At 36.8% G+C, this 25,488-nt stretch overlaps 1 protein-coding gene across 1 annotated transcript in view; it reads right to left on the bottom strand.

The window, feature by feature from the left end:
• The window catches only part of TRPS1 (transcriptional repressor GATA binding 1), a 204,052-nt gene that overhangs the window by 173,271 nt on the left and 5,293 nt on the right, over positions 1-25,488 (bottom strand). The window contains exon 3 of the mRNA XM_024741215.1: positions 11,941-13,067. Coding sequence (XP_024596983.1) covers positions 11,941-13,067 — 1,127 coding nt within the window. The remainder of the gene's footprint in view (positions 1-11,940; positions 13,068-25,488) is intronic.

Genomic DNA, 25,488 nt, shown 5'->3' on the forward strand with positions numbered 1-25,488 from the left:
CTTGACACAAGGTGTCTGGGAGCTTCTAGGTTTTCTAGTTTCAAGTTCCTGTCCCAACGGACAACTCTCTGCCTCCTTACAGGTCTCGGCAAGAGCTGTTCAGATCTGCCCACAGAGGAGCTCTTATTCTGAATGATCAAGGCAAAACCTTCCGTGATACAGGTGCTGGAGGACTGTCCAAATGCGGAGGACGGTCCAAATGCGGAGGACGGTGAGGCTGGGTGTAAAGCAGAAAGGAGACAGAAACTGCAGAGATAAGTTTTCAGTGAGAACCGGGTTTTACATTGAAAAGAAAAACACATACTAACAGGAAGGATATTAAAACGAGCTGGCAATAACAAGCTCAACGCACACACGTTTTCTTTTGAAGACTTCAAAGCACTCACACGTATGTGATCTCACATTCCACTGAGGTATAAAGCCCATTTTATAGATAAGTAAAATGAAGAAAGTGCCTTGTCCATTTAGTCTACATCAAGTCAAGAATACAGGGCTTCTACCTTCCAGACTGATGTTCTATTTTTCTATCCTCGGTTGCCTGAATTTTTAACTTTATACAAAAATAAATAAAATTACTGACAATACTGACAATGAAAAATGAGGGCTAAAAATTGAAAACATGAGGGGAAGGGAAAGGTCTTCTAACTGACAGAAGTGAGACTGACTACAGCAATGGTTTGCAAAACGGGCTGCAAGCAGTGCTGCAACTGAAGGAGTTTCTTAGCAATACAGATTCCAGGGCCTCTCAGTTGCCCTACTGAAGATCTGAATATCCTGGACATAACCTGAGAATCTGAATTTTTAGTAAGGTCTTCAGGGGACACCCATGCAGGGACCAGTCACAAACTACATTAGTAGATATATCCTGGTTCAAAACAACTGAATGAACACACTCAAGACATCCTCTACCACCTGTGACTCTAATAAAACACAGGTAATGCCCTTACTATCTTTGTTATTCAGAATCATAAGATTCTGAGTGTGACTCCTATTCATGAAAAGAGAGTAAAGCTTGACAATTAAGCAGTAAACTGCTAAACTGCTCCATCTTTCAGGCCACTGAACACCCTGAGGTGAAGCAGAAAAGGCAATTTGCTGCATAATACTCTGGAGAACTGAAGGACTTCTTTCTCCATATAACAGTCATCAAATAAATGATAGGAAATATATTAAAAAGACAACATCACTGTACTTTCAAAAGCTGGGAGCAACATGAACTTTTCAATCACCTATGCTAACATCTAGAGCGGTGCTTCTTAAACCCTAACATGCAGAAGAATCATCTGGGAATCTTGTTAAAACTCATTTTCTGATTCTGGAAATCTGGGGTGGTACCCAATAGTCTCTATTTCTTACAAAATCCCAGATGATGCTGACGCTGTTGGTTCCCAGACCACACCTTAAATAGCAAAAGTCACAAAGCCATGGTCAGAAATACACCGATGAGTGTTAGATTGGAATGAACTCTCAATATATATACTCAGTACTTGACAGAACATTCCCAAATGAATTCTTTATGATGAGCAACATCATCTTCCCCTCTTAAAGCACATACTCCCACCTCTGAAAGTCAACCTTAACAGCTTCATAAACTAAAACTATAAACATGACATTGTCGAGCATAATCCGCAAATGGTCATTCATCTTCTTTATTCCACTGTTTGGGGATCATCTTTTAGTGTTCTTTAGTTCTAGGCCATTTATATATATTATTCTACAACAATCACACATAGTACCTATTTCCATCCCTACTTCATACAATAAGAATGTGAAGCACAGACAAGTCAATTCATAAATAATACGGAGTGCATGATGCAGTATTCTAGCTCGTGTCCCTAGTTATTCTTGCATGTATGCTGTTTGGTAGTTGATGCAATACTACTAGCTTGTTCAGGAATTACTTCCTGAAAGATTTGGGTATATTTCTGACTTGTGTCACTCTCAACAATAACTGAAAAGCCCTTCAACTTAATGCCATGTCCCCCCAAAATAAAAAGATTATTTTAATGCCTAGTATAAGAAACATTACTGAAGAATAAAAGTTTAGTCATTGAGAAACTACATTAGTTTGGACTCTGCTCTAACCTACTGAATACATTTCATTTTATCAACATTAATATGAAAACCTCAAAAGGTTCAGGGAGTTTTCTCTTCATTTTTCAAGACCCATCTTAACTACCTTCTCATCCATAAAGACTTCCCAAATGACTCAAACCCAAGGGTAAACCTACCATCCTCTGAGCTACTCTGAAACTCTGTCATCCAAAGGATTTTTTTCACATTGCGTTTTATTAAAATGAATGGCCTTTGATATAAGTGATGGCATAAAAAGATTTATTTCATCATTTAAAAAGCTCTCATTTACCAAATAATCATGTATGTCTTACTTTACAGTTATATTGTAATTGCCTTAAAATCAAGATCAAAGCCCACACATCTCTATATATCCCTTCCAGCTCCACCCAGAACATCCAGACAGTCAGTAAATATCTACTTAATAACCAAAGGAATGAACCACCACAGCTCTGGTAATGCTAGACTTAATAGGTAAAGTCATAAAGCAGCAGAGAAATATTAAGAAGTACATAGATATTTTGCAGATGGTATATTTTGAATGGTTCTCTGAATAAACTCTTCATTATTTAAAAACTCCTAGAACTGCTAGCTACATGAAGCTCAACTAATTTAAAAGACACTGCAAATATATTTGCATTAATTTAAATTCTATACTCTGCTGCCAACTGGATAGCAAACATTCTCTTCATGCTACCTGAGGAAAAAAGATGTCAGTCTGTAGATCTCCCTACCATTATCGGTGCCAGATAAAATACAGGATGCCCAGTTAAATGTGAATTTCAGATAATAAACAAATAATATTTTAGTGTAAGCATGTCCCATACAATGTTTGGGACACACTTACATAAAATCTCAATTTTTCCAGTGCAAAGCTTTAGACAATGAACACAATCAACTTTGATAAAAGCTATAATCATCTTTTGCCTCCAGAAAAAACTACATCAAGCTGCATAAAAAAACCAAATTGTACTTAATTCAAGTGACTTAAAATTTCTTTGAGAAAAGATGTTTTATTCCTTATTCTACTTGACAGAATTTTCACGTGCTATAAAAAAGCATTTATTTCAGATCCATTCATATTTCAATACCTTTTATCCTAGCAGTAGCATTTTATTCATTAGTAGAGATTAAAAATTATTTTCATAATTCATAAAGAACTGAGGTTTTCTAGATTCTAGAAAAAAATCAGTTAAAAGGTGCTAGTCTTTTGCTCTACTCTGATAATATTTCTGTATTTCGATTTTCATAACTAACAGCTCACGGTATTTGTGGAGTCAGCTCTAAACAATACTTTGTTTTTTTCCTTTTAATGTTAACTTCCAGAGATTTATGCCATAACTTAAAAAGCTCTCCTTCACCGAATAACTGTATTTCACTTTCAATAGTTTTAACCATAGTTTTTCTTCTTCAATGACTAAATGGACATCAAAGTAAATGAATAAATTATAAATACTAATCAATTAAGACTTCAAAGGTATTTTTTGGTAATTATGGAAAAAAATACCTACAGATAAACTGTCACAAAGGAAGAGTAAATGAAGTGATTTAATTTAAATATAGTTCAGTATATGTGACAACTAATTAGTCATTTTTTGTGTCATAAGAGTCTACAGGTGTGGCACTTGAGGTCACTGCCACTGTTGAATGTTGGAATGAAAAGCATCTGAAGAGAGTACTTGAGGGACAAAAACAGAAAAGGAATTACAGATGTATAGGTGGGTAACCGATAATCAACTTCTAAAAGCTGAAAATTTAATATTCAGCCTTAGTCAAGTGCAAAGGAGTAGTCTACAAAATATAATCTAAGGAAAATTGAAATTCTGAATGAATAAGATTCCATTCAATCCACTCATCTTGTATTTTTATACTGAAATAATCTGATGAGTATTTACTTATTTGGAATAACTGGGTTCTTTTAGAAGGGTGTGGGGTGATTCCACCTTCACGTGATAGAAGAAAACACAACTAATGTCTTAGCTGAAAAATCTCAATTTATGATTCACTTTCCAAAAGAAGATATCCCTACCAAACATTCAAAACAGAAAAATAAATCTTCCCATGAAATAGAAAGTAAACAAGAAAAGAGAAATAAATTATGTAATATGAAATGTAAATCATGGCTAAAATTGATCTTATTCCATGACTCGATAAGTGTTCCTATATAAAGTCTTCAGGACCACTAAATCTGAAATTTCTAATAAATAATGTATCCAAATAAAGGTAGTGCAATTGTGGGTTATTTTCTTGATGGACTATAATACCTTGGGTAACTTTCTGTCTCACAATGGGAATTTTCAACTTGAACCATGATGTCCATTTCAAGGTTTTACAGGCAACTGATTTATTAGGTATTGTTTAAAAGAACATGACACATAAAATACACAAATCTAGATGTAACCATCTTGGTACTCACCCTTTTAGAAACTCTGTACTAATGCACTGTGTACTTAGCTTTTTCAGATGTGCTGATAATTAAGTGCTTATCATAAAATCTATTCTTCAGAACTAGCAGAGCACACAGCTCATGTTCCTTCCCAGAGCTCTTTTAAGGTAGAAATTGTGCAGTAGCTACATTAATTTAATCAGCTACTGCATCCAATGTTATTTCCTTTAGATATAAAGGAAATAACCATAAAGATATATATTTTATGTCTAAAATATTCAAACACTGTTTAAAAAATCTTAACGCATTCATAAATCCCTAAACAGATGCTTGTCATCACATACACTACCAAAAAATATGTACATTTTTCCACATTCTAGTCAATTAGGTAGATGATGACTATATCACTGATTTTCAAGTAGTTTTTTAATAATAAGGGAAGTTGACTATTTATTCAAATATTTATTGGATATGTGTATTGATGAGAATTGATGCCTCATTTTTTAAATTTTATCGTGTAATATTAATCGCACACGTGTACATGCACATATATACACATTCATATCTAGGTTTAGCAAAAAATGAAAATGAACATAATCATAGGATCATAAAATATGATTGACATATGTATATATATTCTTTATCTTTATATGGAGAGATACAGAGTGACAGAGTATGTACACACACACATATATATATAAACAGAGAAAGAAAGAATGATATATTTATAGAGGGAAAATAATGTTTATGGTACAGTTCAATATATGTATATGAATGTAACAAATATACATGGTGTATACATATATAAATATATATGAATATATGTATACAGTTTTGTTTTGCTAGTTTTTACGAACTTCTTTTATGAACTTCTATGAAATGGTATGAAGCTACAAATAGTTGTCTTTGATCTGTTTTTATTCGGTCAAAATTATATTTATAAGACATCCATGTTGTATTCAACTGTCATTTATTCAAATTCACTATTGTATAATATTCCACTGTATGACAAACCTATAAGTTACTTAACTAACCTCTTATGTATAGTTGAGGTTTTTTTCTTATTTGCTTTGCTTTTTGTTTTGGTTGTTTTGCTCTTTAAAAAAATACTACTTTGAACATTTTTGCACACGTTTCCTAGTGTTCCCACACAAGAAGTTTTCTTCTGAGGAGTGAAATTACATGGTCTTTGGGAACACGAGCATCTGATATTGCCAGAATTTGCTAAATTCACTTTATAAAATCATATGTACTGGCAATTTTTATCCATTTTTTAATCCATTATATATTTTTTGTCTTAACACCTATGTTTCCTGGAATAAATAAAATGACCTCATTGTTTTCTTTGGTTAATATTTGCCTTGTGTGATTTCATCTATCCTTATCTTTCTGCTATGGACGTCTGATTTAATTACACTGAGTATAAGGGTATGTTCTATATGATACTGTTTTTTTTTTTTTGCGGTACGCGGGCCTCTCTCACTGTTGCGGCCTCTCCCGTTGCGGAGCACAGGCTCCCGACGCGCAGGCTCAGCGGCCATGCCTCACGGGCCCAGCCGCTCCGCGGCATGTGGGATCTTCCCGGACAGGGGCATGAACCCACGTCCCCTGCATTGGCAGGCGGACTCTCAACCACTGCGCCACCAGGGAAGCCCGATACTGTTTTTCTGAAATCTTATTTCTTATTGGCTTAGTATGTATCAAATTTTATAAGCATTTTATATCTGCTTGAAAAGCATGTGCATTCTCTAATCGTTGGGTGTAGAATTTATGTATTTTAATCAAATCAAGTTAAAAAAAAAAAACAGGGAGTTCCCTGGTGACCTAGAGGTTAGGATTCTGGGCTTTCACTGCCGTGGACCAGGTTCAATCCCTGGTCAGGGAACTGAGATCCTGCAAGCCACACAGCATTGCCAAGATAAATAAATAAATAAATAAGTTTCTTAATTTGTTGCTCAAATATTTTATATTTTGAAAAAATTTTTTCTGTTCAACCTTTAATAAGGGAGGTTTCCTAAAATGTACTACGGTTTGTCATATTTTCCCTGTAGTTCTTGATCAATTTGTGCTTTACATATATATTTATATTTTATATATTTGTAATTATTATATATCCCTGATGAACTGAACCTCTTATCATTAGTAATGACTTTTCCTGCATATGCTTTTTGTCTTAGGGTCTAAATTGTATGAGATTAATAAAGCTACCTCAATTGTTCTTTCATTTATATTTACATCTATAACTTAGTCTATTTTGCTCTTTCAAACACTCCATAGCCTTATGCTTTGAGTGTGTAACCTATAAACAGCTTATAGTTAAATTTTTTTTAATATGTCTGATAATATCTTTTAAGTGGAAAGTTTAACCCCCACAGATTCATTAAGATTTTTGATATCTGGACTTTTCTTTTTACCATCTTCCTTTAAAAATTCTATTTGTATACTTTTCCCCACATATCCTCTAAAAAAGGATACATTAAAAAAAAGATTGAATTTTATGGGTGTTCTTTATTTTGTTGTCCATTTTTCTCCTCTATAGCTTTGGAAGTTATGTACTCATTTCCTACTCTTTCATTAGTTATCCCTAAAGTTATCAAAATATGCATAACAAAGTCCTAACTCACTAACTCCAGACAATTCAAGCACTTTAGAACACCTTAATTCTGATCAATCTCCCTGCAAACTCACATAATAGTGTTGCCCAATAACTCAGTCAATCCCTTTTTAACTGCATAAATTAGGCATGCTATGGCTGTTGAGACTTACTCACAGTTCCCTGGTCTTTGTTTATGTGAAAATGTCTTTGCTCTTATTTTTGGAAGGTAGTTTTGACAGGCAGGCAATACTAGGTTGACTTTTTTTTTTTTTCTTCAAAACTGAATAGTATTCCTCCATCTTCTTGTTTCCATTGTGGCTGATAAAAAGTCTACTGTTAACCTAATAGTCTTTTCTGAATAGTTGAGCTGTTGTTTCTCTTTAGCTGCTCTAAGGAACCTCTCTGCCTTAGCATTTCAATTTTTACTACAAGATGTCTATGACTGAATTTATTTGTGTACAGATGGCCCCAACTTATGATGGTTCGACTTACAATCTTTCAACCTTAGGACGGTGCAAAAACCATATGCAGTCAGTAGAAACCGTACTTTGAATTTGGATCTTTTACTGGGCTAATAATATGCAGGATACGTGGAACGATACTCTCTCATGATGCTGGGTCGAAGCAGGGAACCCCAGCTCCCACTCAGCCACATGATCAGGAGGGGAAAAAACCAATACATTTACAACCATTCTGTACCCAGACAACCATTCTGGTTTTCACTTTCAGTACAGTATTCAATAAATTACATAAGATAGTCAACACTTTATTATAAAATAAGCTTTGTGTTAAAAGATTTTTCTCAACGATAGGGTACAAGTGTTCTGAGCACATTTAAGTTAGGCTAGGCTAAGCTATGATTTCAGTAGGTTAGTTGTATTAAATGCATTTTTGATCTACGTTATTTTCAACTTATACTGGGTTTATTGGGACATAAGCCCATTATAAGTCAAGGAAGATCTACATATTCTGCTCAGTATAAGCTATCCTATTTTGTACCTGTGTGTTTATGTCTTTCATCAGTTTTAAGAACTCATCTGCCATTATCTTCTCAAATATTGATTGCTTATCTTCCATTCAATATTCTTTTCTTCTGGGACTCTAATTAGATGCATGTCAGAACAGCTTCTTGTATTTTCATATCTTAATATCCACTTTTGATATTTTCCATCCCCTTCCCCTCTCTTAAGTATTCTGGCTAATATCTTCAGATTTAACTTCTGATTAACTCATTTGCTAATATATTACTTAACTTGTCCATATGTTTTAAATTTCAATAATTAGATTGTCCATTTAAAAATGCTATTGTTTCTTTTTTGAATATTCCTGGTTATTTACAGTCTCATGTAGCTTGATCAATTTATAAGTGTAATTTTCATTTCTTTAAACATTTATTAATTATTATTTTCTAAATGAAAACTGCTGATCTGAAGTTCCTGGGTATCTAAAGCTATTATTTGCTTTTCCTACTGATTTCACATGTAGTGATTTACATCCACACTCATATGGTAAACTGTTGTAATGTGGAAGCTCATATAAGGTTTATCTTAAGCCATACGTAACATGGAGGTGAAAACTGGAGTATTTTCCTGGAGATAAATCTGTGTTTACTTCTGACAGGAGTCAGAGGAAGGCAGTAATGTTGAATCACATTAGCCAACTTCAAGGTGTCAGCTTAGAGTGAAACTCATGGATTCAACGCCCTCTCTCTGCCAGTGACTCTGGGCTTAGTCTCAATATAACTGCAGTATCAATGTCAGCATTTTTCATCCATGAAAACTTGCATTCCCTGCTTGCTCTCACCAGTCTGGGTTTAGCTCACTTTTGGTGAAGGGGTGAAGAGAAAAGCTTCAGAACTTTCACTTAATTCATGGAAGTCTAACAAGTCACTAAGAAATTATGTTTTATCTGGCATAGTTGCTTTGTAAGGAGGTATTCCTGCCACAACTCCAGAAACACAAAGTTATAACACTGAAAATGTTGATTAGGAGAATGGTAGTCAATTAGAGAATGGGTACACTGGTTAATTAAGTAATATATAATAAAAGAAATGGAGTGTGAGAAACAAACATGAGTGGAATATAAGAATTCTGTCATGACGTGAACTACGGGGTATCATAAGTAAATATGAAACATAAAGAAAGCAGAACTGGCCAAGTCTCACTTACTAAGTGGGTCATGTTGGCAGTTCAACTCAGGTTAAACTGGTTCTTTAGGGAAATGCCCATGGAATGAAATCCACACTGAGGTTTTTCTCTGATAGCTTTAAATCAACTCTCTTGCTTCTTAGCTGTAGTTATTTTATAGCTACATGATTTCACACATTGTACAGCTCTCCGTTTGTGCTATCTTTTTTAGTACACTATAAGTCTTGTACATAAAGTATTCAAAAGCCTAGAATATAATCCCCAGTAATAACAGAATTGTGGTAAAAGTTTCCCAACATGAATAATATGAATAAATATAAATTTAACTAGAAAGATAGTATTGTGATGTGGTAAATTTCTCTCCTCCTACACTACCTTCAAAATGTAGCATTTGGGGGAAGTGCTTTGATAGCAGATTAAGTTTTCAACATTCATGTGACTATCTGTTTTCACATCCCTGGAGCCTCCACTGTTCAACTTTCAGTAGAGTTTCTTTATACTTCTTACCAAGCTGTGGCTCCTGAAACAGTAAGTCTCCAAATTTCAAATATTTCTAAAAGAACTCAAGCAGAGCAACTTAAAGGACCTAGGATCACACAAACTACATCAGGTTTTAAGAATAAGTGCGAGAGGATTATAATGACCTAGAGACAAGTGCTGCTAATTATTTTTAATCTAATAAAATACTAAGAAGGTTGACTTAAGTTCAAAATGTACTTCCATTTTGTGTGTCCTCAGAAGGGTTCCAAGACCGTACAATAGTCAAAGATTAAATTAAAACTCACCATGGAGATTTCGACTTATTCATGACTACTGTGAAGTCAAAACCTCACAGGGATCTCATTTATTTAAATGTATTCACTGAGCACCTATTACCCATCCTGGCACTACTACGCTAAATCGTGCAGATACAGCAATGAACAAAATAGAACTAGTCTCTTCCTTCTGGAGCTTACTTTCATTACTGAATATTAATTAAACTCTGAGATTATTCAGTAATATTTTTATTCATATTTATTTCTTAGATTTTGTTTGTTTGTTTAACCAAAACATATGGAATCTCTATTTTTCCAGCCAAGTTTTCAAACAATAGCCTCAGCTTCCTCAAAAAAAGCCACTCATCCAAGGGATCTGGTATCTACATGCATCCGTGTGTGTGTGTGTGTGTGTGTGTGTGTGTGTGTGTGTGTGTGTTGGCTAATTTCTTCATGATTAAAAAAAGCCTCCTCCTTCAAAAAAAGAATGGGTTATCTAATTTCTACATCGCTTAAGAAATGTACACGCACAGTATACATACTAACAAGGCTCGGAAGGAAGCTAATGTCTGCTTGCCCCAGAAATAAATAAGCATGCAGCTAACATCAAAAGAGCCAGAAACACTCACTGCAAGTGTGAACACATATCTGATCGCAGGACTGTGTCTTTCCCAGGGCTGACCTTATAAATTAAACAGTGTACATCTCAAGGAAGTGTTTTCTGAACGTTTAGATCCACTGTGAACATTAGGATGCCCTTCAAATTAACGTGTAACATTGTTAGCCTATTGTTGGACATAAACTGCTTCGTTACTGGTGATTGAGAAAACAGACACACACTGGTACTAACACACAACTTTTTAAAATAATGGGAGGAACTATTTAAAATATTGGGATGTGAAAATTTAAATAACCAGATTTTTAAACTAGGACATTGAGTCTGCAAATGGAAAAGCCCTTAAAAATAGTAAATAAAGCTCTTGACTTTGATGCTTAGAGGCATGATAACAAGAGTACCCAATACTCTGGAAGTAACATCTGAATGCTACCAGGATTCTGCTAAATCATAAGTTCCATAAGGGCACTATGTTTATGTTCTTTTCTCCTATTTTATAATCAATGCCTGGCACTATGTGTATTTTTAGAGTTAATTAGTTAAGAAATGAATACATAAATGAAATAAAGGTATGTATTTTAGGGCTTCCCTGGTGGCGTAGTGGTTGAGAGTCCGCCTGCCGATGCAGGGGACACGGGTTCGTGCCCCAGTCCGGGAAGTATTCTAAACTCATCTCTAGAAAGTATGAAAGATTAATTGGGAAAGTTAGTGTTTATAACAAGAATAAGATGGAAGTAGAAGGAAAACAGTAACACACCTTACATCTATTTACGAATCTGAAACAACGTAAGCAGCTTTACTCACTCAGAATGTACAGAAACCCAAAGTCACACATATTACAGAGTTCTCTGCTTCACATTACTGTCTGTACGCAAAACAATGATGTTGCTTAATTTTTTAAAACCAGAAGAATGTCCGATTTCATTTTAAAAGAAAAACGAGCAACATGTTCTCAAGTGGATTGTTTCCCAGGTGGAATAGAGAATAGTACATATTATAGTGGCATCTTTCATTTGGAAGCTGCTCCATCAAAAATCATAGGATATGGGGTCATACTTAGCAAGGACAAATAAATGAATTGCGGTAAAACCATCAACATTATCAGCATCATTGAGAATTTTAAAATATATTCAGTAGATGGTATAAAACAGGTATGAATCATAAGAGTAAAGTTTGAAACAAGTGACCAAATTAAAATCTGTGGTTATCACATCTACTAATATAGAATCTGCAGTCTGTGATCTTACAGAACATGATCTTGTTCTATAACTGCCCAAGGTCACCACAATCATTCCCCAAAAGCCTTGGGTCAGCCCTCTGGATACTTTCTATCATTTTCTCACTATTTTCCCCCCCGTACGGCTTACCTGTAGTGTCGGGAAATCTCTTCTTCCACCTGGGTAATGAAATCACATTTGGTACATGAGTGTTCTTTGCTTTCCTTGACAGCCGGCTGCCCCTCCGATCCTTGCAGGTGATTGCCTTCTTGTTTGACATCCGATGCTTGGGACTCATGCACACTCTCGTAATGAAAGAGGAGCACGTCCACGTCGGGGGTGGAGAAGGAACATTGGTGGCACTGGTGTTTGACCCTTGAGCTTCCGGCCGCCCCCGGAGACAAGTGCAAAAGCAAGAGCGCACAGTGGGAGCAATTACTTTTCCTACAAGCAAATGGATAAGTAATTTCTCCAAGGTGCTTTTCTGGGCTGCAAAGGCCTCTAGGACAGAAGGGACAGTGTTTAATGGTACACTTATGAATGTTATGGAGCTGTTGATAATGACGGAGAAGTGGCCCCACGACAATAACGTCGGGGCCATGGCTTTTGGAATATCTGAAGTCGCAGAACTGACAATTGTAGCTCGTGACCATATTATCCTCTGCTCCCTTGCTGGAGAAGTCCTTCTTCTTCGCCCCACTAGAGCCCTTGTCTGCCTTGGTCATTGGCTCCCCTTCTGCACTTTTGGCTAGATCATTCTGATTAATGACAGAGCCCCTGGACAGCTTGTCATTCAATTCTGGGTTAAGGCCACCTGACTGTGCTCCTCCATGCTGCTTGCCATAATGTTCTAGCAGCTTAAGTGAGCTTGATGACTCGCAGCTGAAACTACAAAATTTACACCAGTAGTAACTGGTGGCCTCTGTACCATTTTGTCTTGAATCAAGGGGTTTGATGGGCACTGAGTAACCAACAGGCGTGTCATCTCCTGCCTTGACTGTCATCTTGTCCTGCCACTTTCCCAAGTCTCCGGAATCACTGGACCGAAGTGCAGGGATGGATTTATTAGAGTTCTTCTCCGAAGGTTTTGCACCCTCAGAGGAGGGGAGAGAAGCTTTTATTTTGTTCGGGTGAGTCTGAAGAAAATGTTGTTCTAGTTCCGTTGATGAGTTGCCCATATAAGTGAAATTGCAGAATTTACAGCGGAAGTACTTGGTGTTTCCTTGGCAGTCTGGTGTTTTCCGTCCAATGCCAATGAATGTTCCACCTGAAGTAACCTGGCATGGAAGAAATGGATGTTACTTTAAAGGTATCATTAATTCAGTGCTTTTTGTGGGAGGGAGGAGGTGACACTGCCAAGTATCCCACATCCAAAAATACAATAGTACTTCTGCTTATTATGAAATCACTTGAATAATCAGAGGCAAAGAAATTCACTCTTCATTACGCAATAGCTACTCTATGAGAGGCTCATTATGCAAAATTTTTGGCCAAAGTATCTGATGAAGGTAAGTTATAAAAGTACTATAACTAATGCAAAGGATTTAATAATATATACTTAAAAAAAAAAAAACTACGAAGAAGACTTCCAATTAAAGAGGTTTTACTACTGTCTCCTTCAAATCCCATGCCCGCAGAAGCAGCCAAATCACGTGGGATTTCTTCTCGCAAAGCTAAGGGTTGCCATCAAAACCAGGGGCAGTTGCTCAGAGATTACTCAACGCAGGTGTCCTCCAGGGAAATCCTCTGTTCAGTCCCTACAGCAATAGGGCTGCAAAGATGAAGTCTATCTTTTGGGTAAAATAAAGGTGCTAAATGACCACACAAAATGGCTTATGGTTAAAGCCCGAGAATGCACAATTAGACTGAAAGTAAAATGAAATCATCGGTGGGCTTGAGATCTTGGTGAAGGAGGGTCGATGTAAGGAGTTTAAAATGTTTCCCCATCTAGGACAAATGAAATAAAGAAAACCTTCTAGGGCTTTATTTGATTAAGGCTCTGTCTCATAGAAAAGACTCAGCCCCTCCCATGAGCGGGGTCATGGGGACAGTCAAGGGCCAAAATAAAATAATTTCACCATAAAAATCACCAGAGCTCTGTTTTCTATGCAAAATTATAAAACTGTGTATAGTGTTGGGGCAATCAAGGCCTTCAAAGGGCATTTTGTCTAAACCTCTTCTCTGGGTGAAGAACCACATCAGGCAGCACAACCTTAAGTGCCACCATCCAGGAGCCAAAATTCACTGTTTAGAAGAGTTTTTGACAGAAATGCTCCAAAGGGGGAGAAATTTCCTCTTTCAACAATCAGGGAATTTTTGAATTTTTCCAGCAACCAGATGTAATAGATTAAGCACGTGGCATAATCGTGTTCTTCTTCCACAGCTGCTCAAAAATGACATGTGTGATCACTGCTCACATCCAAATCACTCCATGAGAAAAGTCTCGAGCATCTCAAAATCATTTAAAAGATTCTACTTAATATGCAAATAATATTCCTTTAGCGCACTGAGAGACACAGTTGTTCTCTACTATACAGGACTAAGATTGAAGTCCGTTCTGTCACGTAAAGAGAGGTGTGACCTGGATCAAATTACTTAACCTCTCTGGCCAACAGCTTCCTCACTGGGGGCCACCTTTAAACTTACTTCCAATATTACAGTTGGAGGAAATGTGCATGAACACATCAACAGCTCATTTACTGTACATTAAGATTAATAAATTATGAAGTTCTCCCACAGCCGTTAATCGAAGGGTGACAATGTCCCACTTTAAACAGTGTCTATATTCACCATGGCAAGCACCCAGATTTCAGTCTGTTGACAGCAGAGCACTATCTAAAGCAGAAGGGCAAGAATGGGGGCACCCTCCTAGGCAGCAACCTGACAATTAATCATTGGTGTAAAGGATGTCAAAGCCAGACTACACAAGGTAAGTCTAACACCATTCTAACCTAACACTTTAGTGACCAAAGCAAATAAAATTTGCACTGAAATGTAATGCATAATATTGCAAAATTCATCCATTTCCCAATTCGCTAGAGGTGAGAAGAACCTTGTTTTCAAAAACAAAATGAACCTTTCAATGGGATGCCACCTACTCAGGTACTTGGTTCAGGAACTTGAACTTGAATCAAAAGGAGCAAATTCAGAACTATCCCAACCTTCTCTAACGTGAGCAAAGAAAGCTAGTGTACAAACTCCAGAAATGGAAATTTGCTTCTCTGAGCTAGCACATTGCTTCAGAGCTGCTGAGTTTCCTTAATAGAAAATGTTTTTAACTTCTGCTTGTAGAACAGGGATTCCTGAGAAACCACGACACATCATCACTATTTCTTTGATTTTGTAATCTTCAGGCCTCACGTTCCATGTCCACACTGAGAGGGCCGAGCAAAGAGCACATACAGTCTTAAGAAAAGCCCTAAACTTATGATTTTGAAGGGAATTTAAAGCATCACAGCATCCCTTCCAGTATTTGACATCAACTTTAAGAGTCAGAAAATCCATGCTAAGAAAGACTAGTATCAGGTGAAGAGAACATTTCATACCAAAAACCGCCAATAAATCATTTTGGTCTGGGATTAACTAAGCTACTATGAAAACTGAATTAAATCTTTAAAGTTGGCAGTGTCTACGTGTCTAAAGGTTGTGTGTTTAGCCAACTGCATTGTTTAGGATGCTTTTAATGGTTATATACTTTACGCTGAAAAGTGCCTTCAGACTCCCCCCCTGCCCTTTCAAAAACCAACCAAGCAACCAAATAACACAAGGATCTAACTTAACGGCAAGAACAAAAATACTGACACTTGTACAGATTATCTATTTGCCTTCCTGGTAAACAGCAGTTAATCATATTAGTATTACATATTATTAAAAGCTAATATAATATTAGAATTACACATCTTACATATTATAAAAGCCAACTTTGGAAAACATAATTACTCAGCGTTCTATTCCTTTTCTCTTTCCAAAATAAGGTTTTAAGGTTACATTTGTGGCCATTTCTATGCTATGTCTATGAGAGATGTACCTTAAGTCATGGTGAAATATGACTGTTGTACAATATATCATTTAACTGAATTCTGAAATAAAATATAAGTTATTATTTTAGGACACCATACCTAAGACTGAACCATACCCATTTCATGTTCATGACCCACGAATGCTGACTTAAAACAATTCTTTTCTAGGTTAAACCCAAATACACAGCAAGAACAGTTAATGCAAAATCAATGTTTTGCAGCAACAGTTTATTTAATCTTATTGCCAGGAAACAGCACCTACACATTCAGAGAATTATTTCAAACTTTCCAAATGGTTGAACCCAGCAAGGAATAGAAAAACTTATTCCCTAGCAATGGCTATACTAAAAAGAGATCACAAGCAGAACAAAGAGTATAAACTTCAGTCCTTCTTCTTTTGCTAACCAGAACTTTAATGAAAACCCATAATCCAGTAGTGCCTTTGATACAGATATCCACATTTAAAAATTCCCATTAAACTGCAAATTCCTTTTGGACTAAAAATTACACCTATTCATTCATCTACTTAGTAGCTACTGGTTATTTAGCTTGTGCCAATCTCTGTGACAGACATCAGGATACAACAGTGAAAACCTAGACCACAGCTCTGCTTTTAAATTACTTATACTTTAATATCAAAATTTGTAAGTGGGCTTCCCTGGTGGCGCAGTGGTTGGGAGTCCGCCTGCCGATGCAGGGGACACGGGTTTGTGCCCTGGTCCGGGAGGATCCCACATGCCGCGGAGCAGCTAGGCCCGTAAGCCATGGCCGCTGAGCCTGCGCGTCCGGAGCCTGTACTCCACAAGGGGAGGGGCCACAACAGTGAGAGGCGCGCGTACCGCAGGAAAAAAAAAAAAAAAATTTGTAGGTAAAATCCTTTATTTATTTGTATGTATCTTTACTTGCATTTGTTTGGTCCCAAGGGAAGTTCTCAAGTTAAATCCTGTAGAAAGACACACTATTTAACCTTCTGGCACCTCAGTTTCATCATCTTTGTGGCTATAAATAATATTGTACACTTTGCCATTTTATAGGATTATCGTGAGGATAACGTGAGAGAATGCATCCAAAAAGTGATTTGCAAAAGTCTACATCACTGCTGTCCAACAGAACTCTTGAATTGATGGAAATGTTCTGTAGTCTACCCTGTCCAATACAGCAGCCACTAGCTAAGTGCTACTGAACACTTGAAACAGAGCTAGTGCAACTGAAGAACTGATTTTTTTTAATTTAATTTGTCGTTTTTATGAATTTTTCATAAATTTAGTTTTAACGAATTGGAATTTAAATAGCCCCATGTAGCTGGTGAATACCATATCAGAGCACACTCTACAGTATTATTCACATGAATGGGACTATTATTTAATAAAATGAACTATCTCTGAATTTCTCCCACCAATGAAATGAAAAGACTAAACAGAAGAGGAAGTGGTAAAGTCAAACTCAAATACTTGTCACCCCTAGTATTCTTAGCTGTAAATGTAAAAGTTCAATTCTGTTGTTACTAAGCTAATGCTTCCATTTACATCCCTTCTTGGGCTGAAGGAATGGTATTACATTCATCTTTGGAAGTAAACAGGAGCTCAATACACTTTGGTTGAATGAATGAACTAGTTATTGGAGATGTGAAATCTCCCACTTACTTGGGCTACGGGAGCTATACTAATTCACGGCCCTATTATCATTGACTCAACCTGACACATATGGGCTTCTTCAAAAAACAAGACAAACTGCATCTTTCAACCCAAAAACAAACGACTATGGGGTCATTCGCTTGTGAATTAGAGCTATACAGAAACACCCAAGATACCTGTTAAGGCATGAAAAAGAACAAATTTTAAGTTGTTTTTCACTGATTGAGCACTGTAATGTCTTTTTATTCTATTTTAACCTCAGTTCTAAAAACTCTTCCTTCCATGTAGTTTGTTCCATGCGTTTCATTTATAATTTATCTACATATGGCTTTTCACAAAAATGTTTCACTATAGAAGTTAAAAATACAAAAGGTTGGCTTTTTTTCAAGGTCTTTAACCTCAATTTAGCTCTTTCCTCCTAATAATATGGAACAAAACCTAGTAAGAATAGTATCTAAAAGAATGTGTCAAAGGGAAAGATCTTTTAAAGCCTCAGAACTCTTAAAATGACACTTTAGCAAATGTATTTATTTTCAATGGAACAAAAAGAGTTGTTTGAACTAAACACAAACTCTTCCTCAGATGTGGTTCATATTCAAGGACTGTAATTGATAGCAACAGAGACAATTAGCAGGGTACTAATTTAAAAGGACTTGAGGTTACGGGCTGATCGTCAAAAAAAGTAAAACCACGACTGTAAAAAACTAAGTTGTTAAAAATCACTGTTCAAATACTGAAGTCACACAAATAACGTGAAGAAATCTGTCAGGGCCAATCTTGGCTGAAAATAACTAAATTCAGAATCTATGTGCTAATCTACATAGGGAATGTTTCCACGTTGCACAGTTCTTTAAAACACACTGCAGAATATAGAGTGTGCCTCAGCGATGTATCTTTGATGGAAATTAAGTATTTAAAAATTTCAATAACAAATCTAATTAAACGGCAGTCAGCTCAGTCACATGCTATCATAGCCTATTCTTTGTGTTGCTGGTATAAATCCCATATACATCTTTGTCATTGGATTTATAAGAGCCCGCTAATTTTTTTGGGGGTGAGGGCAAAACCTAAATTGGTAGAGGTGCAAATATAAGGGTAAAATACTGCTTATCCTTAATTATCTACATTTTTATAATAAATGTTTTGTATTACAATAATAAACAGTCTATCCCAAACTGGTTTTCTTATTTTACTCAGCATAATATCAATCTAATTTTCTATGGTTGTTTGGTATTTGGACAGATAGAAAACAGGTAAACCTTAAAGTCAGTCTCACTAATTTAGAAGGTAATCTTTTAGGGGAAAATATGTAAAAGAAAACTGAAAATGCAGTGCAAGTGGATGATAAGACTGAGTACGTTATCCACAACGTTCCTCTCCTCCAGCTGATCTGCCATTGCCGCTGGCTCATAATGGAGATAAATAATAATTGCATGTTTGTTCTAAAGAGGGTCTTAATGAGAAAACAGAGTTGAATCACTGTGGAACATCCTTCCTCCAGGGAAGGGTGATTTGTGGCATGCTTACTATGTGCCAAGCACTGGGAGACACAAGGAAATGACAAAGTCCCAAACCCCCAACATGTCTGCATTTTAGTGCATAAAGTTCCCAGGTAAATAGATGACAACAGTGAAATATGTGCTTCTGCTGAAAGCTGTACCAAGTTCCATGACCACACAGAGGAAAAGCACCTAACCTACACTGACTGTTCCACAAAGACTTCCGGAAGGAGGTGACAACTGAGCTGTGGACAGATGAGTTGGCATTTGGGATGAGCCTCAAAGGCAGTGATCTCAGAAAGGTTTTTCAGGTGCAGGAAACAAAATGAGTAAAGCATAAATGAGGATGAGACAGTGCAAGTTGCTTTCAGGAAATGTGGAGGAAGTTTGGGGGTGAGAGAGAATTTGGAAAGGTGATGTCTTAATGGAGAGTCTACATTGACTTATACAAGTATAATTAAAACGATCTACTTTTTTTATAGAAAGTAGACCTATACTTCCTACAGAACACAGGAAGACATCTCTAAGTGAAATTTTTAAAAATTAAAGAAAGGAAGGAAGGGAGGGAAGGAGGATGGGTAAGAGATGGAGGAAAGGAAGGATAAAGAGGAAGCAGAGAGGAAAAAGAACAGAAAGAAACAGAAACCAAAGGAAGGCAAAAAGGGGGAGGAAGGAAGGGAGAGCAGATGAGAAGAGAAAGAACAGAAGGGAACAGAAAGAGAAAGTAAATAAGTAAAGAAGCCACTAAGAATTTACTAAGTAAACATTAAGGGTGGTGCCAGTGGCGGGGCGGGGGTGGGGCGGGACTTCCCTGGTGGCGCAGTGGTTAAGAATCCACCTGCCAACGCAGGCGACATGGATTCGAGCCCTGGTCCGGGAAGATCCCACGTGCCGTGGAGCAACTAAGCCCGTGCACCACAACTACTGAGCCTGTGCTCTAGAGCCCACGAGCCACAACAACTGAACCCACGTGCCACAACTACTGAAGCCCATGCACCTAGAGCCCATGCTCCACAACAAGAGAAGCCACCGCAATGAGAAGCCCGCGCGCCGCAACGAGCTCGCCACAACTAGAGAAAGCCCACACGCAGCAACAAAGACCCAGCGCAGCCAAAAATAAATAATAAAATAAAATAAATTAAAAACACAAAAAAGGGTGGTGCCGGGGAAAGAATAAAGAAGGAAAGACAGGACAAATCACTCCATTGTTTGGAGAGAGATACAAATCAGAAAGACATCCAGGAGAACTGACATTTCCGGCCTGACTGACTTGAAAATGGGAGTCTAGAAAAAAGGAGAGGAACACAAAGTTGTTTTAGGGAAGGAACTAACAACTTTACTTCTACACACGTCGACTTTGAGATGCCAGTTGGAATATCGAGGTGGAGCTACCTGCCCATCAGCTGGCAAAACAGGTCTCAGAACAAACCACTGTTTATTATTAAGATCCCCAATATGTTACTGGACTCATGAAAGAATGCAGGTGTTCTTTATCTTACATCAACAGGTCATCTAAATATTAAAGGAGAATGGCTGGACAATTAGACTCCCTTTGAATTCTCAAGCCCCTCATGGTAGTCCCCAGTTTCTTCACTTTCAGCATCTGGGGACCTCACACAGCTCTGAGCATGGCTGGGGAATGAGTACACTCAAGTTAGACAGTCTAAAAGTATTCTGAGTTCCTCTGCCTCCACACCCATTCCATTACTTACTCAAAGGCAAAGAGTAAAACCTTAATTACCCAGCCTTGGAGAACATAAATGGAAGCTGGGTGCATCTCCTTAACACTGAATCTTCATAGAAAAACCAACCTAAATTGTGCCTAGTAATCAAAAGAGGGGAATACAATGCTCAGACCATCTACTGAATCATAAAATCCTAAAACGAAGTCCTTCAAACAAGGGGGCTATGAAGTAAATCAGATACATGGATGACGTGTCCCTTAATGTGGGGATAAAACATTTCATCCTTAATTGATAAAATCAAAATTTGGCCCTTATGCACTCTATCAGAACTAGTTTCTGCAGCCAAAGTACCAGTGAAAATGAATCACAGTAATTAAGAAAACAAATCAGCAAAATTAATTCTCTTTTCAATGATTTCAATTATAAGCTAGTAAGCTCAAATAAGGCAGCATTACACTCCAGGGTTTGGATAAGAGATCATCTCAAAGAAATCACTGAAGTCCCCAAATTCAATGCAATTCACAGAGTATGCATCAAACAGCCCTGGTGTACCAGTCTTATATCACCTCCCTTACATGTGGCTGGTCTGTCTTCCATTGCTTTTCTAGTTGCAGTAAACTCAGTCTTACAACTGGGAAGGCCATATATTATAGTGGTTGTGAAGACAACATTCTGTAGCCTGTCGACCCTGGTTTACGCCCCATTTACCCCACTTCAACTCTGTGAGCTTGGGCAAGTTACTTTCATCTCTCTATGTCTGTTTCCTCATTTTTTAAAACGGACATAATAGTAGTGTCAACTTCAAAGGTTTTTATGAAGATGAGTTAATTAATACACGTAAAGAGCTTAGATCTACATATACACATAAGAAACCCTTAATAAATGCTAGCTCTTATTAGGACTGAATCCAAAATTGGGGGAAAAAACAGGACATATGTGTAATTTTGATTATGGAAGCTAAAAAAATAAAAGAAGGATAGATCATATTTAAAGTAATACAGAAAAATAAATTTTATATTTGATTTCCAATTAAAATTAAACACGGTCTTCTCTGATATTCTAAACATGCATAACATTGACTTTAAACTTTAGAATCATATGATGAAGAATTCAAGAGGTCTATGGTCTAACGATTTTCAGACACAGACTCCAGGAAGGAAATCAGAAAATGAAAGAGAACTGCTCTTTTTTCCCACTTTCCTGGCGTTAGCATACTACTTATGTATCCGTGTTTCCAACAGCTGTACATATGCTATAATTACAATGACCCAAGAAACAAAAAGCACTGAATAATCTGCGGACTTGATATGGTTAGCAGAACATGCCATTTGGAGATAAAATTTTTATTGAGTTGAATAATGCTAAATTCGATTGAATGCACTGATAACCATGATTCCTTCTTCTAAACATTCTGCTTAGAGAGAAATACGGATATTCAAGAAAGTGATACATGTTCTCTAAACGATGGCAAATAGACTGAAAATCAAAGAGGGACTGACATTTATCATACTGACCCTCTTGTAACAAAGCCAAATGGAGATTTAACCATCAGGCAGGTAAAAGGATTAATGAAGATGGTCAAACTATTCCATCCGGGTGGCTACATTATAAAGCTCAGCTATCTTCATGATGAAAATAACCTGGTAAATGCCAGAACATTGCTTTGCTTTTATGGCCTTAGGGTGAGCATATGTTTTATTTTGCACACTTTATTACTTGTTAAAGAGACACGGTCCTGAAAATAAGTACGGGTTCATATGCCAAACATTCCATACTCTAGAGAGAGTCTGAAGTGATTCAAGTCTCATTCACCAGCGTTTCTAAAGAGCAATTGTCCTCAACTCAGAAGAACAAAGCAACATAACCTGCTAAGATCTACAGCTTCCCTCCTGCTCCAGGATCAAAGGAAACGGCAAGGCAAAAAATAAATATTTGGAGGTTAAAATTCAAGAAAGTCCAAAATAGACCAAAATGAGATGAATGTTCTCTGGATTTTTCTCTTTTCCCAGACCAAACTGTAACCCCCTGTTCAAATGAATGTACGGGCACATGTTAAGAATCTATAAAGCTCATGGACTTAAATATATTGAAAATACAAACACAAAAGATGACTTCCTAGCTCAAAAAATCTGTTCTTCCTGCTTCTAACATGACATATTGTGCAACTCTGATAAAAAATATTTATAAAACAGAAACGCAGTGCTCCTAACTCAAACACAAGACAATCACTGAGATTCTTCTGCTAACCTTAAAATTTCATTCAGGGCCAAAATGAATTTAATAGCTGGCATCCTGTAGCTCCCTTCTTAGAGGCCTGAATAATGCAGAATAACAGGAAAGGTTTCCTAATATGAAAAGGCACCATATACATTGTGAACATTTATAAACTTGGGCTAGCTTAAACACTTTCCCGTGGGAAGCACAACTTGACAAGACTCCGACTTTTATAACTTGATCTGAGGGCTAAGAGCTCCCCCATAAAGATGATGCAAACACCCTAATGCACCACACATTAAGCCCTAATGAAACAGCAAAGTCCGTGTTTAACAATGCAGGCCTCCATTCAGCGATGGTTTAAATATAAGCATAAGAAAGCAGATTAGAAAGAAAGAGGCTGTAATTAATTTCTGAAGAACTCAATCTCTTGTCCTATTATCAGTCTATACGTGAGCCTCAAGGGCTGAATACAGGTAGTAAAAATTGCATGAAGGGCTTAGCCACCATGCCACAGCCATTCTTTTTAAAACTTTAAGCACAATAATTGATAAAACACGCAGGGGAAATTTAAAAATTGAGAAACTAACATCCGGGCCAAGTCAATGAGTCCTAAGCTAGCCATTACATTTTTCCTTATTTTTTCTTGGTAAAGGTCTGTATCTCTTCTGATTCCAGGGCTGGGTATGCTACCTCATGGTGTGTGAGGGATCTGAATTCAACAGACTCAGAAATGACTGTCCAGATTTTATGATGGCCCTTTAAAATGACCTCCATTATCTGGCCAGGGCTTTGTCGATTACGAAGTACAAAGAAACGTTGTTTGACACTATTTTTACAAATTTGTAATTCTTTGACTTCATGATGTGTAATAAAACTTACACAGAAGTGGATACCATCAGTAAAAGCATGTCAAAACTTCAATTATTAACTTCAGTATAGGTCACATAATCTGAACTTGGAACTAGAAATCTTAAAATTTGTTTAAATTATTTCTTTTTCCCCAACCGTATATCTCATGTTTGCACTCAAGTCAGTTTGAATTATTTAAAACCATCCATGCCAAACCAAAATATAGATCAAAGCCACAGAGTTCTTAAGTCCTCTACTTCTGGCTTCTGTTCCTTTTTTCTTGGCCTAAAATGTCATAAATCTATCATTAACCACCAACTGTCCTGAATGTTGAAAAAAAAAAAAAAAGTTTAATTGAAAAAGATTAATGAATCGCTCATCTATTACTTCAACTAGCTTAAATTACAGATTGATATCAATAATTCCTGGAATGGAATGATTATTTGTCTTTAATCCTCGTATTTACCAACATCTTTATCAGAATACACACAAGCCATTAACTTGCTATCAATTTCTGACAAAACTGCATTAAAGAAATTCTGAAGTCAGCATTTTACTTCCCACAGCTTTTAGTCTCCACACAGCTCACATGCAGGAAAGAACCTCTCAAACGGCATTTCAGCAACACAAACATATGCGGGTGAAAAAGGGGGATTTCATATGCGCTTTTATTCAATTTACGCATATAGCAAAGCTGCCTGATATTTATTTCTGCATAAAAATATTAATAAGTTATTTATCTTCAGACATGTTTCTGCATCAACATCTGGTGTGTGTGTAAAGTATTCAAGATTAACATTTGGCCTAAAGTACATTTAGTGTGCTTTTCCCAAACCGAAGAAAGTTAACTCTCTTTAGGCTTCTTTTCTCTCTCCAATTGTTTCTTCGAAAGAATCAGTCACTTTTTCCATAGATCCCTGTTTTCTATTTTTAGCCATATTATTTCTCTTTGAAAAAAAAAATTGATTTTAACAAGATTATCTCCCTCCGTGCGATTTCCTACCATTTCTGTCTTCTTTACTGGGCACTGCTGCGAGGATTTAGGAGACAGCAGAGTCTAGGATCAGCTGTTTTATTTCTAGTTCTATTAGTTCAAACTCAGATAGCTCCCACATCTGTTTTATTTCTAAAATCACTGCCCAGGAAAAGTGTCCAGCTCGTTCTACCCAAACATAAACTTTACTATAAATAACTAGGAACCTAACAAATAACTGTTTGGGGGAAATGGAAGTGTGTTTAAAAATCTGAATTCTTCCGAACTACAGGCCCTTAGTAATCTTCGTTTTAGAGCCTTCCTGACAGCCCAGATCAGCTTCCCTCAGAAGTTGTCCCCAGAGTGAACAAACTGAAACCCCGGCCGGAAATCCAGGTATTAACATCATATTCCTCGCTAATTATAAAACACCATTTCACATACTGACATTATTCACTTCTAACCCTTTTATCTAAAACACGTATTTGCTTTCCAATCATAGTTTGACAGCACAGTGTACCTGACACAAGCCAGTGAAATGATCTTTAATAAGACAGCAGTTCAAAGCATGTAGCTTTCATGCATAATAACTATGTTGGCTTAATTTGCTGCGCCACAGAAATCATTCTATTTGTGGAAATTCACAAAGTAAGATGGAATTTTGAGAGCTTTACAAAGATGAAACTGGCTTTTTAAGAGTTCTTCTTTATCTCCCTTAAAGTGAAAAGACTGCCATTCTGACGTTTTTAAAGGACTTGGAAATTTCTCTTCTGATCCTTCTTACAAGTATTGCAAAATATATTCACTACTTGTTATTTATAA

Source organism: Neophocaena asiaeorientalis, unplaced genomic scaffold, assembly GCF_003031525.2.
Source record: "Neophocaena asiaeorientalis asiaeorientalis breed wild unplaced genomic scaffold, Neophocaena_asiaeorientalis_V1.1 scaffold177, whole genome shotgun sequence".
Lineage (NCBI taxonomy): Eukaryota > Metazoa > Chordata > Mammalia > Artiodactyla > Phocoenidae > Neophocaena > Neophocaena asiaeorientalis.